The 13,198-nt window shown below is 37.2% G+C and overlaps 1 protein-coding gene and 1 non-coding gene across 2 annotated transcripts in view; one reads left to right on the top strand and one right to left on the bottom strand.

Moving 5' to 3' along the window:
- Positions 1 to 13,198, top strand: part of ANKRD31 (ankyrin repeat domain 31) — a 146,722-nt gene that overhangs the window by 19,329 nt on the left and 114,195 nt on the right. Inside the window, exons 5-6 of the mRNA XM_088023646.1 lie at positions 1,389 to 1,453; positions 4,270 to 4,313. Of these exons, the coding sequence (XP_087879772.1) occupies positions 1,389 to 1,453; positions 4,270 to 4,313 (109 nt within the window). The remainder of the gene's footprint in view (positions 1 to 1,388; positions 1,454 to 4,269; positions 4,314 to 13,198) is intronic.
- On the bottom strand, positions 502 to 608 carry LOC114217670 (U6 spliceosomal RNA). Its single transcript, XR_003611011.1, has one exon. It is a non-coding gene; the product is annotated as a U6 spliceosomal RNA (small nuclear RNA).

Below are 13,198 nucleotides of genomic sequence, written 5' to 3'. Positions count from 1 at the left end.
TTTGTTAAGAGTTTGCTCTATTTTCAGACATCTTAAATTCTCTTTTGTAATTAAGGGGGAAAATTCTGTTGACTCAAAGTATGATTCAGTTTTGTTTTTAAATCAGCTCGTTCTTCTCAAAGAATTGCATTTTAGGGAAAAAATCAGCATTCTTTTCTTTTTGCCTCATAGAAATTATTATATATATGAGCAATTTCATTTCCATTTTCAAGGTAGCTTATATTGATCACTTCTGGGTTTTTTTTTATTAACATATAATGTTAATTATATGTGATTCATCAGTCTTACACAATTCACAGCGCTCACCATAGCACATACCCTCCCCAGTGTTCATCACCCAGCCACCCATTCCTCCCACCCCCCTCCACTCCAGCAACCCTGTTTGTTTCCTGAGATTAAGAGTCTCTTATGGTTTGTCTCCCTTTCTGGTTTTGTCTTGTTTCATTTTTCCCTCCCTTCCCCTATGATCCTCTGTCTTGTTTCTCAAATTTCTCATATCAGAAAGATATGGAACGCTTCACGAATTTGCGTGTCATCCTTGCACAGGGGCCATGCTAATCTTCTCTGCATCGTTCCAGTGTTAGTATATATGCTGCCGAAGCGAGCACAATCACTTCTGTTTTTAGACAGGAGAGAGTGTTCAATTTATTATTCTTGCTTAGGCTTCAAGTAGCTATACCTGGTATATAAAAACTGCTCTTAAAACAGCTAAAACGAGGCTTTTTTTTTTTAAGGGAGATATCTTGATTGCGTTTGCATATAGTAAATTGGATTGAGGAGAAAAGTAGTTAACTGACTGCTTTTCTTCAATCAACTTTTAATTATCCCAAGGCAGATGATAAAAATTGCAGACTAGGCATGACCTTATTTTGCTTTCAACCTCTTTCCATTAATATTTCATATATGTTCTTTGCCTATTGTGAAATACAAGAATGATAAATAATACCTGAGAATTTTCTCATTAGTGACTTGCACTTACATCTAAAACTATAATGACAAACTTTCAATGTATTTAAGGATTTAGATAACCAAGACACATAATTCAGAATCAGTTTTTTCTCCCCCACTACCTTATTTGATACACAGTCATCCCAAAGTGACTTTCACACCTAAACTTAAGGTTATCTTGTTTACACTCCTGAATTTCATCCGTTAATTTTTCAGCTTTTTCTTTCATTTTTGCAATCGCTTGAAATGTAAATGTTAACAAATTTGTACTAATTGTAAAAGTTATTGGAAGGATGGAGCAAAAAAAATTATGCAACTTTGAAATTCCTTTAAATGAAAATAACCCTTAAATTATATTTGAGAAGTAGTGTTGTTGTTTTCATTTTAAAATTTATATTTATTTATTAAATAATTGATTTATTTTATAAGAATAAAAAAAGTTTTCCAATGATCACTAGGTCATTTTCCCAGGCCGAACTTTCAGTGAACCACCAAAGCATTCAAGGTATGTTTTTATGGGTAGAGTCATATAAAGTAAATTTGTTTTTGCCTAAAAATAGAAGGCTTAGTTAGATATGGATTTATTTGCACTAATGGCTCTCAAAAGGCCAGATGGGTAGGAGGTTAGAAGTGTGGGAAATGCAGGACATTTGGCATTTTGGGAGCCATTAATGCCATATGATGCTTTTGGCGTCTCTGTACTTTTACCACCACCGTATTGAACTTCTAAGTCAGAGGTCTTTAACTGGCTGTTCCTTTATAACTTTGTGGTGTTTCTTGCTGCCATAAAGCTGATGTGACTACACCCATAGAATTGGTAGTCCCCTTTCCTTCTGATACTTCATTGCAACTCCCTCTTCCCTTCATTCCTTTCAGAGTGTTCAGAACAAAAGTTCATTTTATTTTCATCCTAGATTTTAGGTTAAATCACATATAAGGAAACTGTTAAATTGTTCACTAGTTTAGCTAACTCTGTTTTAATACAGTCCTATCTTCTTCCTCCCAATTCAAGGAGTAATTCTAACCAAATTGTAGAATGGTCAAAATAAACAAATTATCTTAGTAATTGTTGTATATTGTATATAAGTTAAAATTCAGCTCTCCTGAGCATTTTCTTCTCATTTGGTACTTCAGAATTTTATTTATGTATGTATGTGTGTATGTATTTATTTTGAGAGAGAGAAAGAGCACAAGCAGTGGGGGAGGGGCAAAGGGAGCGGTCAGGAGCAGACTCCCGGCTGAGCAGGGAGCCTGACGGTAGGGTTCGATCCCAGGACCCCATGATCATGACCTGAGCCTAAAGCAGACGCTTAACTGACTGAGCCACCCAGGTGCCCCTAGAATTATTTTTTATACATACTACTACTACTACATGTTGTCTCTTTCAGGTGTTAAGTAGAAAACGTACAAAATCTTTTAATAATTTATTAAAGGATAGACAAAAACTCAAAAAAAATTTTTTTAAGATTTTTTTTATTTGAGATAAAGCAGGAGTGATAGAGAGAGAGAGAGAGAAAGAGTGTGCACAAGCAGGGAGAGCAGCGGGCAGAAGGAGAAGCAGGCTCCCCACTGAGCAGGAAGCCCGACCCAAGGCTCAATCCCAGGACTCTGGGATCATGACCTGAGCCAAAGGCAGATGCTTAACCAATTGAGCCACTCAGGCACAGCCCCCCAAATTTTTTTAATTTGTAAAAACTATTTTAAGTAAATTTTGTAGTTAGAAAATGAGAATTCCTTAAATATGTTTATTTTTATATAGTAGTCAAATTAGCATAATAAATACCAACTTATCAAATTTTAAAAATACCAACTATTGGCATAAAAGATCATTTTGATTATGAGGTGATTAAAAATATAGAAAGAGATGGCTTTGAGGATTTTCTTTGCAAATTCAGAGAAGAGGAAAGGAGGATGACGTCTTCTTCTCTTTTTTTAAACTAACCCCCCCAAGGATCTGACAGTTAAAAAAAAAAGATAATTGAAGATGTATCTATTACAGTGTTTCTTTCATTTGTACTAAAATTTTTTTAAGATTTATTTATTTGAGAGAATGAGGCAACCAGAGATAAAACTTTAAATAACAAGATATACGTAGTAGAACATATTATCATCATTGCTTGGCATAAAGGATTCTAATGCAAGGATAAGAAGTTATTTATTCCAGCGGCACCTGGGTGGCTCAGTTGTTAAGCATCTGCCTTCGGCTCAGGTCACGATCCAGGGTCCTGGGATCAAGCCCCACATTGGGCTCCCTGCTCTGTGGGAGGCCTTCTCCCTCTCCCACTCCTCCTGCTTGTATTCCCTTTCTTTCTGTGTTTCTATCTGTCAAATAAATAAATAAAATCTTTTTAAAAAATTAAAAAATTTTTAAAAAGTTATGTATTCTTAATGTTTTGCTCATCATCCTGTGAGGGTGTGCAATACCATGATGTTAGCCCTCCTAGCTGATTTTCATAGCTTAACATCATCAAATGGCAAAGGTGAAGCAAAACAAAAACAGTAAAAAGATTTTTGTACAATATAAAGCTCAGCAAGCATATTTATGCTTATTTTTTTCCCCTGAAAAACCTGTCTTGCTTGTGAGGATGCATGCTAAGTTTCAGCAAATAATACTTATGCTGTAGCTCTAGATATGGCCTAATCAAAGGAAACCAAAAGAATGACTCAAACATATGCTTGAAACACCAGTGAGCCCTAAATTCGTAGCTAAGTATGTCAGAGTGCCTGGGCCTTAATGGTGAAGGTAGGAGGCAAGAGGAGTGGTATAGGAGAACTGTCTTTTTTCCTGATCATCCTTCAACTTCTCTTGGTACGAATTGCAGAGGGAGCAGGATGAGGAGGGGATAATAAAGTGGCAGTCACTTAGGACAGCCTCCTGATTCCTTTTGGCCCCTACCTGGGTTGTTACTTTTCATGCCTAACTTGACAGCATGATTTTAATTTATAGTCTATTACCTATAATGGAGGAGATAATGACCCTGAGAAAATAGGTGTGATTTTTCCTCCTGTAGTTAACCTATACTTAGAATAACCCAGCCAAAATAGAGAGAGGCTTTTAGCTAAACTAATTCTAAATAATTATAATTTTACCAATCTTCATGTAAAGTATTTTTTTAAGAAATGGAAGATTTTTTTGGTAAATTTATTATGTAATGATACTTTTATATCAATAAATAGGTATAATATTTATAAAATATTTTATATATCACATGAATGCCTGAGAGAACCATTTCAAGTTATTTTGATCAAGAAATGCTAAATGAGAAGTTATGTTTTTAGTGCTTTAATAAACCTGGAGTAAAACATATTGTTGTCTTCTAGGGCCTGAGGCTGAAAATCCTGAAATTTTGCCAAACCCAGATAAGGTTGGTCTATATAACAGAGATTACCTTTGCAGCTCATGTGTTTAGATTTTATTTAAAAATTATATTGATTAAAGTATCAAGCCCATTAGGTTCTTTCCCTGGGTGAGAATATGACTAAACCATTTCAGTAGATAGAAATGTATTCTTGTCTAAAAACCCCTTCCAATATTTGTTCTTCCCTATCTCTAATGAAATAGTATTTTCTTGATCTGTGTTTCTTTTTTGTATTTTAATTCCAGTATAGTTAACATACAGTGTTTTATTACTTTCAGGTGTACAAAATAATGATTCAACAATTCTATAAATTAGTGCTAATCAAGATAAGTGTACTCTTAATTCTCTTCATCTATTTCACCCATCCCCCCATCCACCTCCCCTCTGATAACCATGTTTGTACTCTATTTAAGAGTCTTTTTTTTTCTTGGTTTGTCTATTTTTTCTTTCTTTGTTTGTTTCTTAAATTCCACATAGGAGTAAAATCAATGGTTATTTGTCTTTCTCTGACTAACTTACTTCACTTAGCATTACACTGTCTAGATCCAGGCATGTTGTTGGAAATAACAAGATTTCATTCTTCTTTTTTTTTTAAAGATTATTTATGTATTTATTTATTTGAGACAGAGAGAATGAGAGAGAGAGAGCACATGAGAGGGGGGAGGGTCAGAGGGAGAAGCAGACTCTCTGCCGAGCAGGGAGCCCAATGCGGGACTCGATCCAGGGACTCCTGGATCATGACCTGAGCCGAAGGCAGTCGCTTAACTAACTGAGCCACTTGGGCACCCAAGATTTCATTCTTTTTTATGGCTAAATAATATTCTTGTGTATGTATATACCACTTCTTCTTTATCCATCTTTCAGTGGACACTTGGGCTCCTTCCATAATTTGGCTATTGTAAATAATGCTGCAATAAACATAGGGATGCATATATCCTTTCAAATTAGTGTTTTCATATTCTTTGGGTAAATGCCCAGTAGTGCAATTAGTGGATCATATGGTAGTTCTGTTTTTAATTTTTTGAGGAACCTTCATCCTGTTTTCCAGAGTGGCTGCACCAGTTTGCATTCCCACCAGTAGTGCAGGGGGGTTCCTTTCTTCTACATCCTCGCCAACACTTGTTTCTTGTGTTTTGTTTTTAGCTATTCTGACTGGTGTGAGGTGGTATCTCATTGTGGTTTTGATTTGTATTTCCCTGATGCTGAGTGATGTTGAGCATTTTTTCATATATCTGTTGGCCATTTGTAGTTCTTCTTTGGAGAAATGTCTGTTCATGTCTTCTGCCCATTGCTTGACTGGATTATTTATTCTTTGGGTGTTGAGTTTGATAAGTTCTTTATAGATTTTGGATACTAACCCTTTATCTGATAAGACATTTGCAAATATCTTCTCCCATTCTGTAGGTTGTCTTTTGGTTTTGTTGACTGTTTCCTTTGCTGTGAAAAAGCTTTTTTATCTTGATGAAGTCCCAATAGTTCATTTTCGCCTTTGTTTCCCTTGCCTTTGGAGATGTGTCTAGTGAGAAGTTGTTCTGGCTGAGGTCAAAGAAGTTGCTGCCTGTGTTCTCCTCTAGGATTTTGATGGATTCCTGTCTCACATTTAGGTCTTTCATGCATTTTGAGTTTATTTTTACATGTGGTATAAGAAAATGGGTTAATTTCATTCTTCTGCATGTGGCTGTCCAATTTTCCCAACACCATTTGTTGAAGGGACTGTCTTTTTTCCATTGGATATTCTTTCCTGTTTTGTTGAAGATTAGTTGACCATAGAGTTGAGGGTCCATTTCTGGGTTCTCTATTCTGTTCCATTCTGTTCCATGGATCTATGTGTCTGTTTTTGTGCCAGTACCATACTCTCTTGATGATTACAGCTTTGTAATACAACTTGAACACATTGGACAAAATAGACTTTAAAACAAAAACTAAGACAAGAGACTTAGAAAGACAGTACATAATCATAAATGGAACAATTCAACAAGAAGATATAACAAATTGTAAATATTTACACACCCAACAAGGGAGCACCCAGATACATAAAGCAGTTAATAACAAACATAAAGGAAGTAATCAATAGTAATACAATAATAGTAGGGAACTTCAACACTCCACTTACATCGATGGACAGATCGTCCAAACAAAAAATCAGCAAGCAAACAGTAGCTGAGAATGGACATTGAACCAGATGGATCTAACAGAAATATTCAGAACATTCCATCCTAAAACAGCAGGATACACATTGTTTTCAAGTGTACGTGGAACATTTTCTAGAACAGTTCACATATTAGGCCACAAAACAAGTCTCAACAAATTCAAAAATGTCAAAGTCATACCATGCATCTTTTCTGACCACGATGCTATGAAACTAAATATCAACCACAAGAAAAAATATGGTAAGGCCACAGAAATATGGAAGTTAAAAAACATGCTACCAAACAATTAATGGAACAACCAAAATAATCAAAGAGGAAATCAAAAGATACATGGAGAGAGGGGCGCCTGGGTGGTGCAGTTGGTTAGTCATCCCACTCTTGGTTTCAGCTCAGGTCATGATCTCTGGGTCATGAGATTGAGCCCCATGTTGGGCACCATGCTGCGCGTGGAGTCTGCTTAGAGTTTCTCTCTCCTTCTCCCTCTCTTCCTCTCCTCCCACCTAAAATAAATAAATAAATCTTTAAGAAAAATATGTGGAAACAAATGAAATGAAAGCACAACAGTTCAAAAGTTTGGGATGCAGCAAAAGCAGTCTAAGAGGGAAGTTTATAGCAATACAGGTGTAACTCAAGAAGAAAGAAAAATCTCCAACAACCTAAACTTACCCCTAAAGGAGCAAGAAAAAGAAGAACAAACAAACCCAAAACCAGAAGAAAAGAAATAATAAAGATGAGAGCAGAAATAAGCAAAATAGAAACTAAAAAAATAATAGAGCAGATCAATAAAACCAGGAGCTGGTTCTTTGAAAAGATCAACAAAATTGATAAACTTTTAGTCAAACTCATCAGAGAGAGAGAGAATTCATATAAACAAAATCAGAAATGGAAGAGGAGAAATAACCAACACCACAGAAATACAAAGGATTGTAAGAGAATACTATGAAAAATTATATGCCAACAAGTTGGACAACCTACAAGAAATGATAAATTCCTAGAAGCATATAATCTCCTGAATCGGAAAGAAATAGAAAATTTGAACAGACCGATTACCAGCAATGAAATTGAATCAGTAATGAAAAACTCCCAACAACAGAATGTCCAGAACCAGATGGCTTCACAAGTGGATTCTACCAAATTTAAAGAGTTGATACTTATTCTTCTCAAACTGTTCTAAAAAATAGAAGAGGAGGGAAAGCTTCCAAATTCATCCTGTGAGGCCACTGTTATCCTGATACCAAAACCAGAAAAAGACACCACAATAAAAGGGAACAACAGGCCAGTATCTTTGATGAACATAGATGCAAAAGTCCTCAACAAAATATCAGCAAACTGAACCTAACAATACATTAAAAAATCATTCACCACAATCAAGTGAGATTTATTCCCAGGATGCAAGGGTGGTTTAATAGTCACAAAACAATCAACATGATACATTACATCAACAAGAAAAAGGGCAAAAACCATATGAACATTTCAGTAGATGCAGAAAAAGCATTTGACAGAGTACTGTGGGGATTCACAGTGCCTGGATAGATAAAATCTGACTTGTATATATCTCCCTGGATGAGACTAATTGAAAAGCAAAGGAGGAGTGCCCGGAATGCTGGGCGTCCTTTGGAGTTTTCTTGGCTGAAAGCGGCCAGATTCTTAATGTGGCTCAAGGTTCTCATCTAGGGAAAAAATGTTTAAAGTTTGAAGAAATACAGGTACCTGTAGTGGTCACAAACTTCATGAACTCCTTGCCTTGCACGTATGTCACAAGCACTGCTCCTATCACGTGCTGCCCCATATATTATTGTCCTGATCATTAAGGCTACACATTCCTTCTTGTTTTTCTCTTGCGTGTGGTGTATTGATAAAATTCACAATAAAAGTGGACAGAGCTTGGCTCGAGACCTTTTGCCATTGGAGCATCTGGTCCCCTCACCCTCTCCTTTCTCCTACTTTGGTGTCTGGAGTAATCTTTTCATTTGCCATCTCAGGGTTTGCTGGCCAAACCCGACAAACATCCATTCATGATAAATCCCTCAACAAAGTAGGTTTGGAGGGAACATACCTCAACATAATAAAACCTATATATGAAGACCCATAGCTGACATCATACTCAATGAGGAAAAACTGAGAGCTTTTTCCCCAGGGTTAGGAACAGGGCAAGGATGTCCACTCTCACCACATTTATTCAACATAGTAGTGGAAGTCCTAGCCTCAGCAATCAGACAACAAAAAGGAGTAAAAGGCATCTAAATTGTGAGGAAGAAGTAAAACTTTATTTTCAGATGGCATGATACTATATTTAGAAAATCCTAAAGACTTAACCCAAAAACTACTAGAACTGATAAATAAATTCAGCAAGGTGGTAGGATACAATATCAACATACAGAAATCTGTTGCATTCCATACACTAATAATGAAGCAGCAGAAAGAGAAATTTAAAAAAAAAATCCCATTTACAACTGCACCCAAAACAATAAAATACCTAGGAATAAGCCTAACCATGGAGGTGAAAGACTTATACTCTAAAAACTATAAAACAATGATAAATTGAAGACAAACAAATGGAAAGATAATCAACACTGATGGATAAGAAGAGCAAATATTGTTAAAATGTCCCTACTACCCAAAAGCACCTACATATTTAATGCAATCCCTATCAAAATACTGACATTTTCCACAGAACTAGAAAAAAACAATCCTAAAATTTGTATGGAACCACAGAAGATCCCAAATAGCCAGAAGCAATCTTGAAAAAGAAAAACAAAGCTGGAAGTATCACAATCCCAGATCTCAAGTTACACTATAAATCTGTCATAATCAGAACAGTATGGTACTGGCACAAGAACAGAAACATAGATCAATGGAACAGAACAGAGAGCCCAGAAATAAATCCTCGTTTATATGGTCAGTTAATCTTTGACAAAGAAGGCAAGAATATGGAAGGGAAAAAGTCATTTCAACAAATGGTGTTGGGAAACTGAACAGCTACCTGCAAAAGAATGAAACTGGACCACTTTCTTAAACCACACACAAAAATAAACTGAAAATTCAGAACGTAAATGTGATGGCTGAGTGATATTCCATTGTATATTTGCAATGATGTGGTTGGAACCAGAGGTTATTATGCTAAGTGAAATAAGTCAATAAGAGAAAGACAGTTACCATATGATTTCACTCATATGTGGAATTTAAGAAACAAAACAGAGGACCATAGAGGAAAGGAGGGAAAAATAAGATGAAACCAGAGAGGGAGACAAACCATAGGAGACTGTTAATCATAGGAAACAAACTGAAGGTTGCTGGAGGGGAGGTGGGTGGGGGAAAGGGGTAACTGGGTGATGGGCATTAAGGAGGGCACATGATGTAATGAGCACTGGGTGTTATATGGAACTGATGAATCACTCAACTCTACCTCTGAGACTAATAATACCCTATATGTTAACTGATTTTAAATTAAAAAAGTGTTTTTTTATGAGCTATTCAAATAAAAGGACAATGAAACTCCACTTGTAAAAAAAAAAAAATAAAGTCTGTTTTGTCCAGTGTATTGTTACCCTGGACTTCTGTTCACATCCATTTGTGTGATAAATGCTTCTCCATCCCTTCATTTTCAATCTGCATTTGTCTTTAGGTCTGAAACAAGTCTCTTATAGGCAGCATATAGATGGGTCTAGTTTTTGTTCTTTTTATCCATTCTGACACCCTCTGTTTTTTGATAAATGTATTAGTCCATTTACATTCAAAGTAATTATTAATAGATATGTATTTCCATTTTGTTGTTTTTGTAGTTCTTTGTTCCCTCTTTTGCTCTCTTTCACAATTGATTGGCTTTCTTTAGTGATATACTTGGATTCCTTTGTCTTTTTTTTTTATATATCTATTATTGGTTTCTGATTTGTGGTTACCATTATGTTTGTATATAATATCTTCTTTATATAGCAGTCTGTATTAAGTTGATGGTTACTTAAATTTGAACCCATTCTTTATTCCTCAACCCCTGTGTTTTAGGTATATGGGGTCATACTTCACATCTTTTTATTTTGTGAGACCCTTGACTGATTTTTACAGATATACTTATTTTTACTGTGTTTGTGATTCCTACTTTTCTTACTCCTCCTTATGGTCTCTTGTTTCCACTCAGAGTTCCCTTTAACATTTCTTGTAGGACTGGTTTAGTGGTGATAAATTCCTTTAACTTTTGTTTGTCTGGGAAACTCTTTCTTCTTTTCTGAATGATAGTCTTGCTGGATAGAGTATTCTTGGCTGCAGGGTTTTTCCTTTTCACACTTTGAATACATCATGCCACTCTCTTCTGGCCTGCAGAGTTTCTGCTGAAAAATCAGTTGATAGTCGTAAGGGGTTTTCCTTGTATGTAACTGTTTTCTTTTCTCTTGCTATATTTAAAATTCTCTGTCACTACTTTTGCCATTTTAATTACTTTATGTCTTGGTGTGTACCTCCTTGGCTTGATTTTGTTGGCAGATCTCTATGCCTCCTGGATCTGGATTTCTGTTTCCTTTCCTAGATTCAGGAAGCTTTCAGCTATTATTTGTTCAAGTAAATTTTCTGCTTCCATATCTCTCTCTTCTCCTTCTGGGATTCCTATAATATGAATGTTATTATGCTTGAGAGTGTTGCCGAGTTCCCTGAATCTATTTTCATGTTGTATTTTTTTTCTCTCACCTGTGTGGCTTGATTCTTTCCATTACTCTGTCCTCCAGGTCACAAATCCATTCTTCTGCTTCTTGTAGTCTACTACTTATTCCATCAAGTGTATTTTTAATTTCAGTGAAATTCTTAATCTCTGATTCTTCTTTATGTTTTCTGTCTCTTTGTTAAGGGTCTTACTGAGGTCCTCTACTCGTTTCTCTGGTCCAGCAAGTATCTTTATGACCATTATTTAAATTCTCTCTCAGGTACATTACTTACCTCTGTTTCATTTGGCTCTCTTTCTGTGATTTTGTTTTGTTCTTTCATTTGGGACATATTCTTCTGTCTCCTCATTTTGTCCGAACTCTGCATCTGTTTCTATGTGTTAGGAAAGTCAGCTACATCTCCTGCTCTTGAAAGCAGTGGCTTTATGAAGAAGAGTTCCTGTAGTGTCCTGCAGTGCAGCATTCTCCAGAACCTGACACGTCAGGGGCATCTTCTGTGTGTGTTGTTTTCACCTTGCTATTGTGGCAGAGCCACCTTTTCCTTCAGTCCAGTTGTCTGCAGTGGCTCTCTTTATCTGTTGTGGGTAGTATTTGGTCCCTGTGTTGTGGGCCAGTTTGGAGCCATCTTGGAGTTGAGCTGAGTCAGACCAGGCATTTGCCAGAGAGGCAGAATCACCAAACTGCAAGGCACTTTCCCTTTGTTGTCCCCTTAGAAGCTTTTGTTGATGGGCAGTGCCTGCACTTAGACCAGCAGTCTGCCCCTAGCCCACTGCGGGGGCTGCATTTGGACTGGTATATGTGGTTTGTCTTTCCTTCTCCCTGAGGCAAGAGTCACTTTGGAGTGGTGTTGGCCCCTGTTGGAGCTGCTGGCACACTGGAAGTCTTATTGTACCTTTTTGGTTGGGCTCTGGCAGAGAGCTTATTGGAGGGGGTGGACCCACAAAATCTGCGGGAGCAGGAGGTGTGTTGTTAGCAAGTTAGGTAGCAAGTGTCTGCATCCCACTGGTTCCTCCACGTGGCCATGTGTTTAGACTGGGGCGTGGATGGGGTGTGAAATGGCACCTGCCAGCCAGCTCCTTTGTTTCTAGAGAAGTCTCCCAAGGATCCCTGTACCTCTAGCACATGCTCTGAGATGAATAAACAAATCTTCCTCCCCTATTCTCCAGGTGTTCTTCCAACTGCTGCTTCTATGGTGTATCTCTGCAGGCTGTTTTTTTGTGCCATCTCTTTAAGTGAGGACTGTTTCCTCTCCTCCTGGCCAAGCCCACTAATTTTTAAAGTTCTAGGTTTTAAGTTCCACTGGTTGTAACAACTTACGAAATTTAACCCCTTTGGTTTTCAAAGCCAAATGTTATGGGGATTTGTCTTCCCCAGCAGGCTTCCCCTCAGGGTGATAGTATGTTTCTCTCCTCTCTCTATCCACATGGAGTTCCTCCCTCCCAGGGAGGGTCCTGCAGGTCTGTTTAGCTCCCCACTGCATCTCTGCCCTTCCTACCCTCTTCATTGTGGCCTTTTCTCTGTATTTAGCTATGAGTTTGTTCTGCCAGTCTTTGGGTCATTTTCTGAATTATTTACACCAATGTGAGTGTTATCTAGTTGTATCTGTGGGATGAGGTGAGTTTAGGGTCTTTCTGCTCCACCATCTTCCTTAGAATGTACCTTGATCTGTGTTTCATATCCAGTATCATTAGTCTTTTATTGTATATCTAGAAGAGAAGTATGTAACCTATTATCAAACTGTTGAGATGATGTAGCAAAAATGCTTTCTGTTGGTTTGTCTGTTACCAGAGTTCTTTTAATATTTCCTGCTAGATACTGCTTTCCCATCTTCCAGATGTTATTCAGTAACCTCGTGTTGACTGCTTCTTTTGGCTTTGCTTTCTGCTTGGTGCTATGGGAAATCAGAAGACTGTGAGGCTGACGCTGCCCACAGCAGACTCAAGCAGTCCAGGATCTCCACAGGCCAACCCTACCATACCTGTACCTGCACCTTATTTTATCTCAAATGTAGCTTGTACATTACCACCTCCATGTCTTTGTTCAAGTCAGGAACCAACAAGCAAGGGAAAGAACATAAAATATGGAACCAGAA

Source organism: Eumetopias jubatus, unplaced genomic scaffold (genome assembly GCF_037043125.1).
Source record: "Eumetopias jubatus isolate StellerSeaLion01/CBP00866 unplaced genomic scaffold, mEumJub1_p1.0 scaffold_5, whole genome shotgun sequence".
Lineage (NCBI taxonomy): Eukaryota > Metazoa > Chordata > Mammalia > Carnivora > Otariidae > Eumetopias > Eumetopias jubatus.
This window is presented reverse-complemented; position numbering and strand designations above follow the sequence as displayed.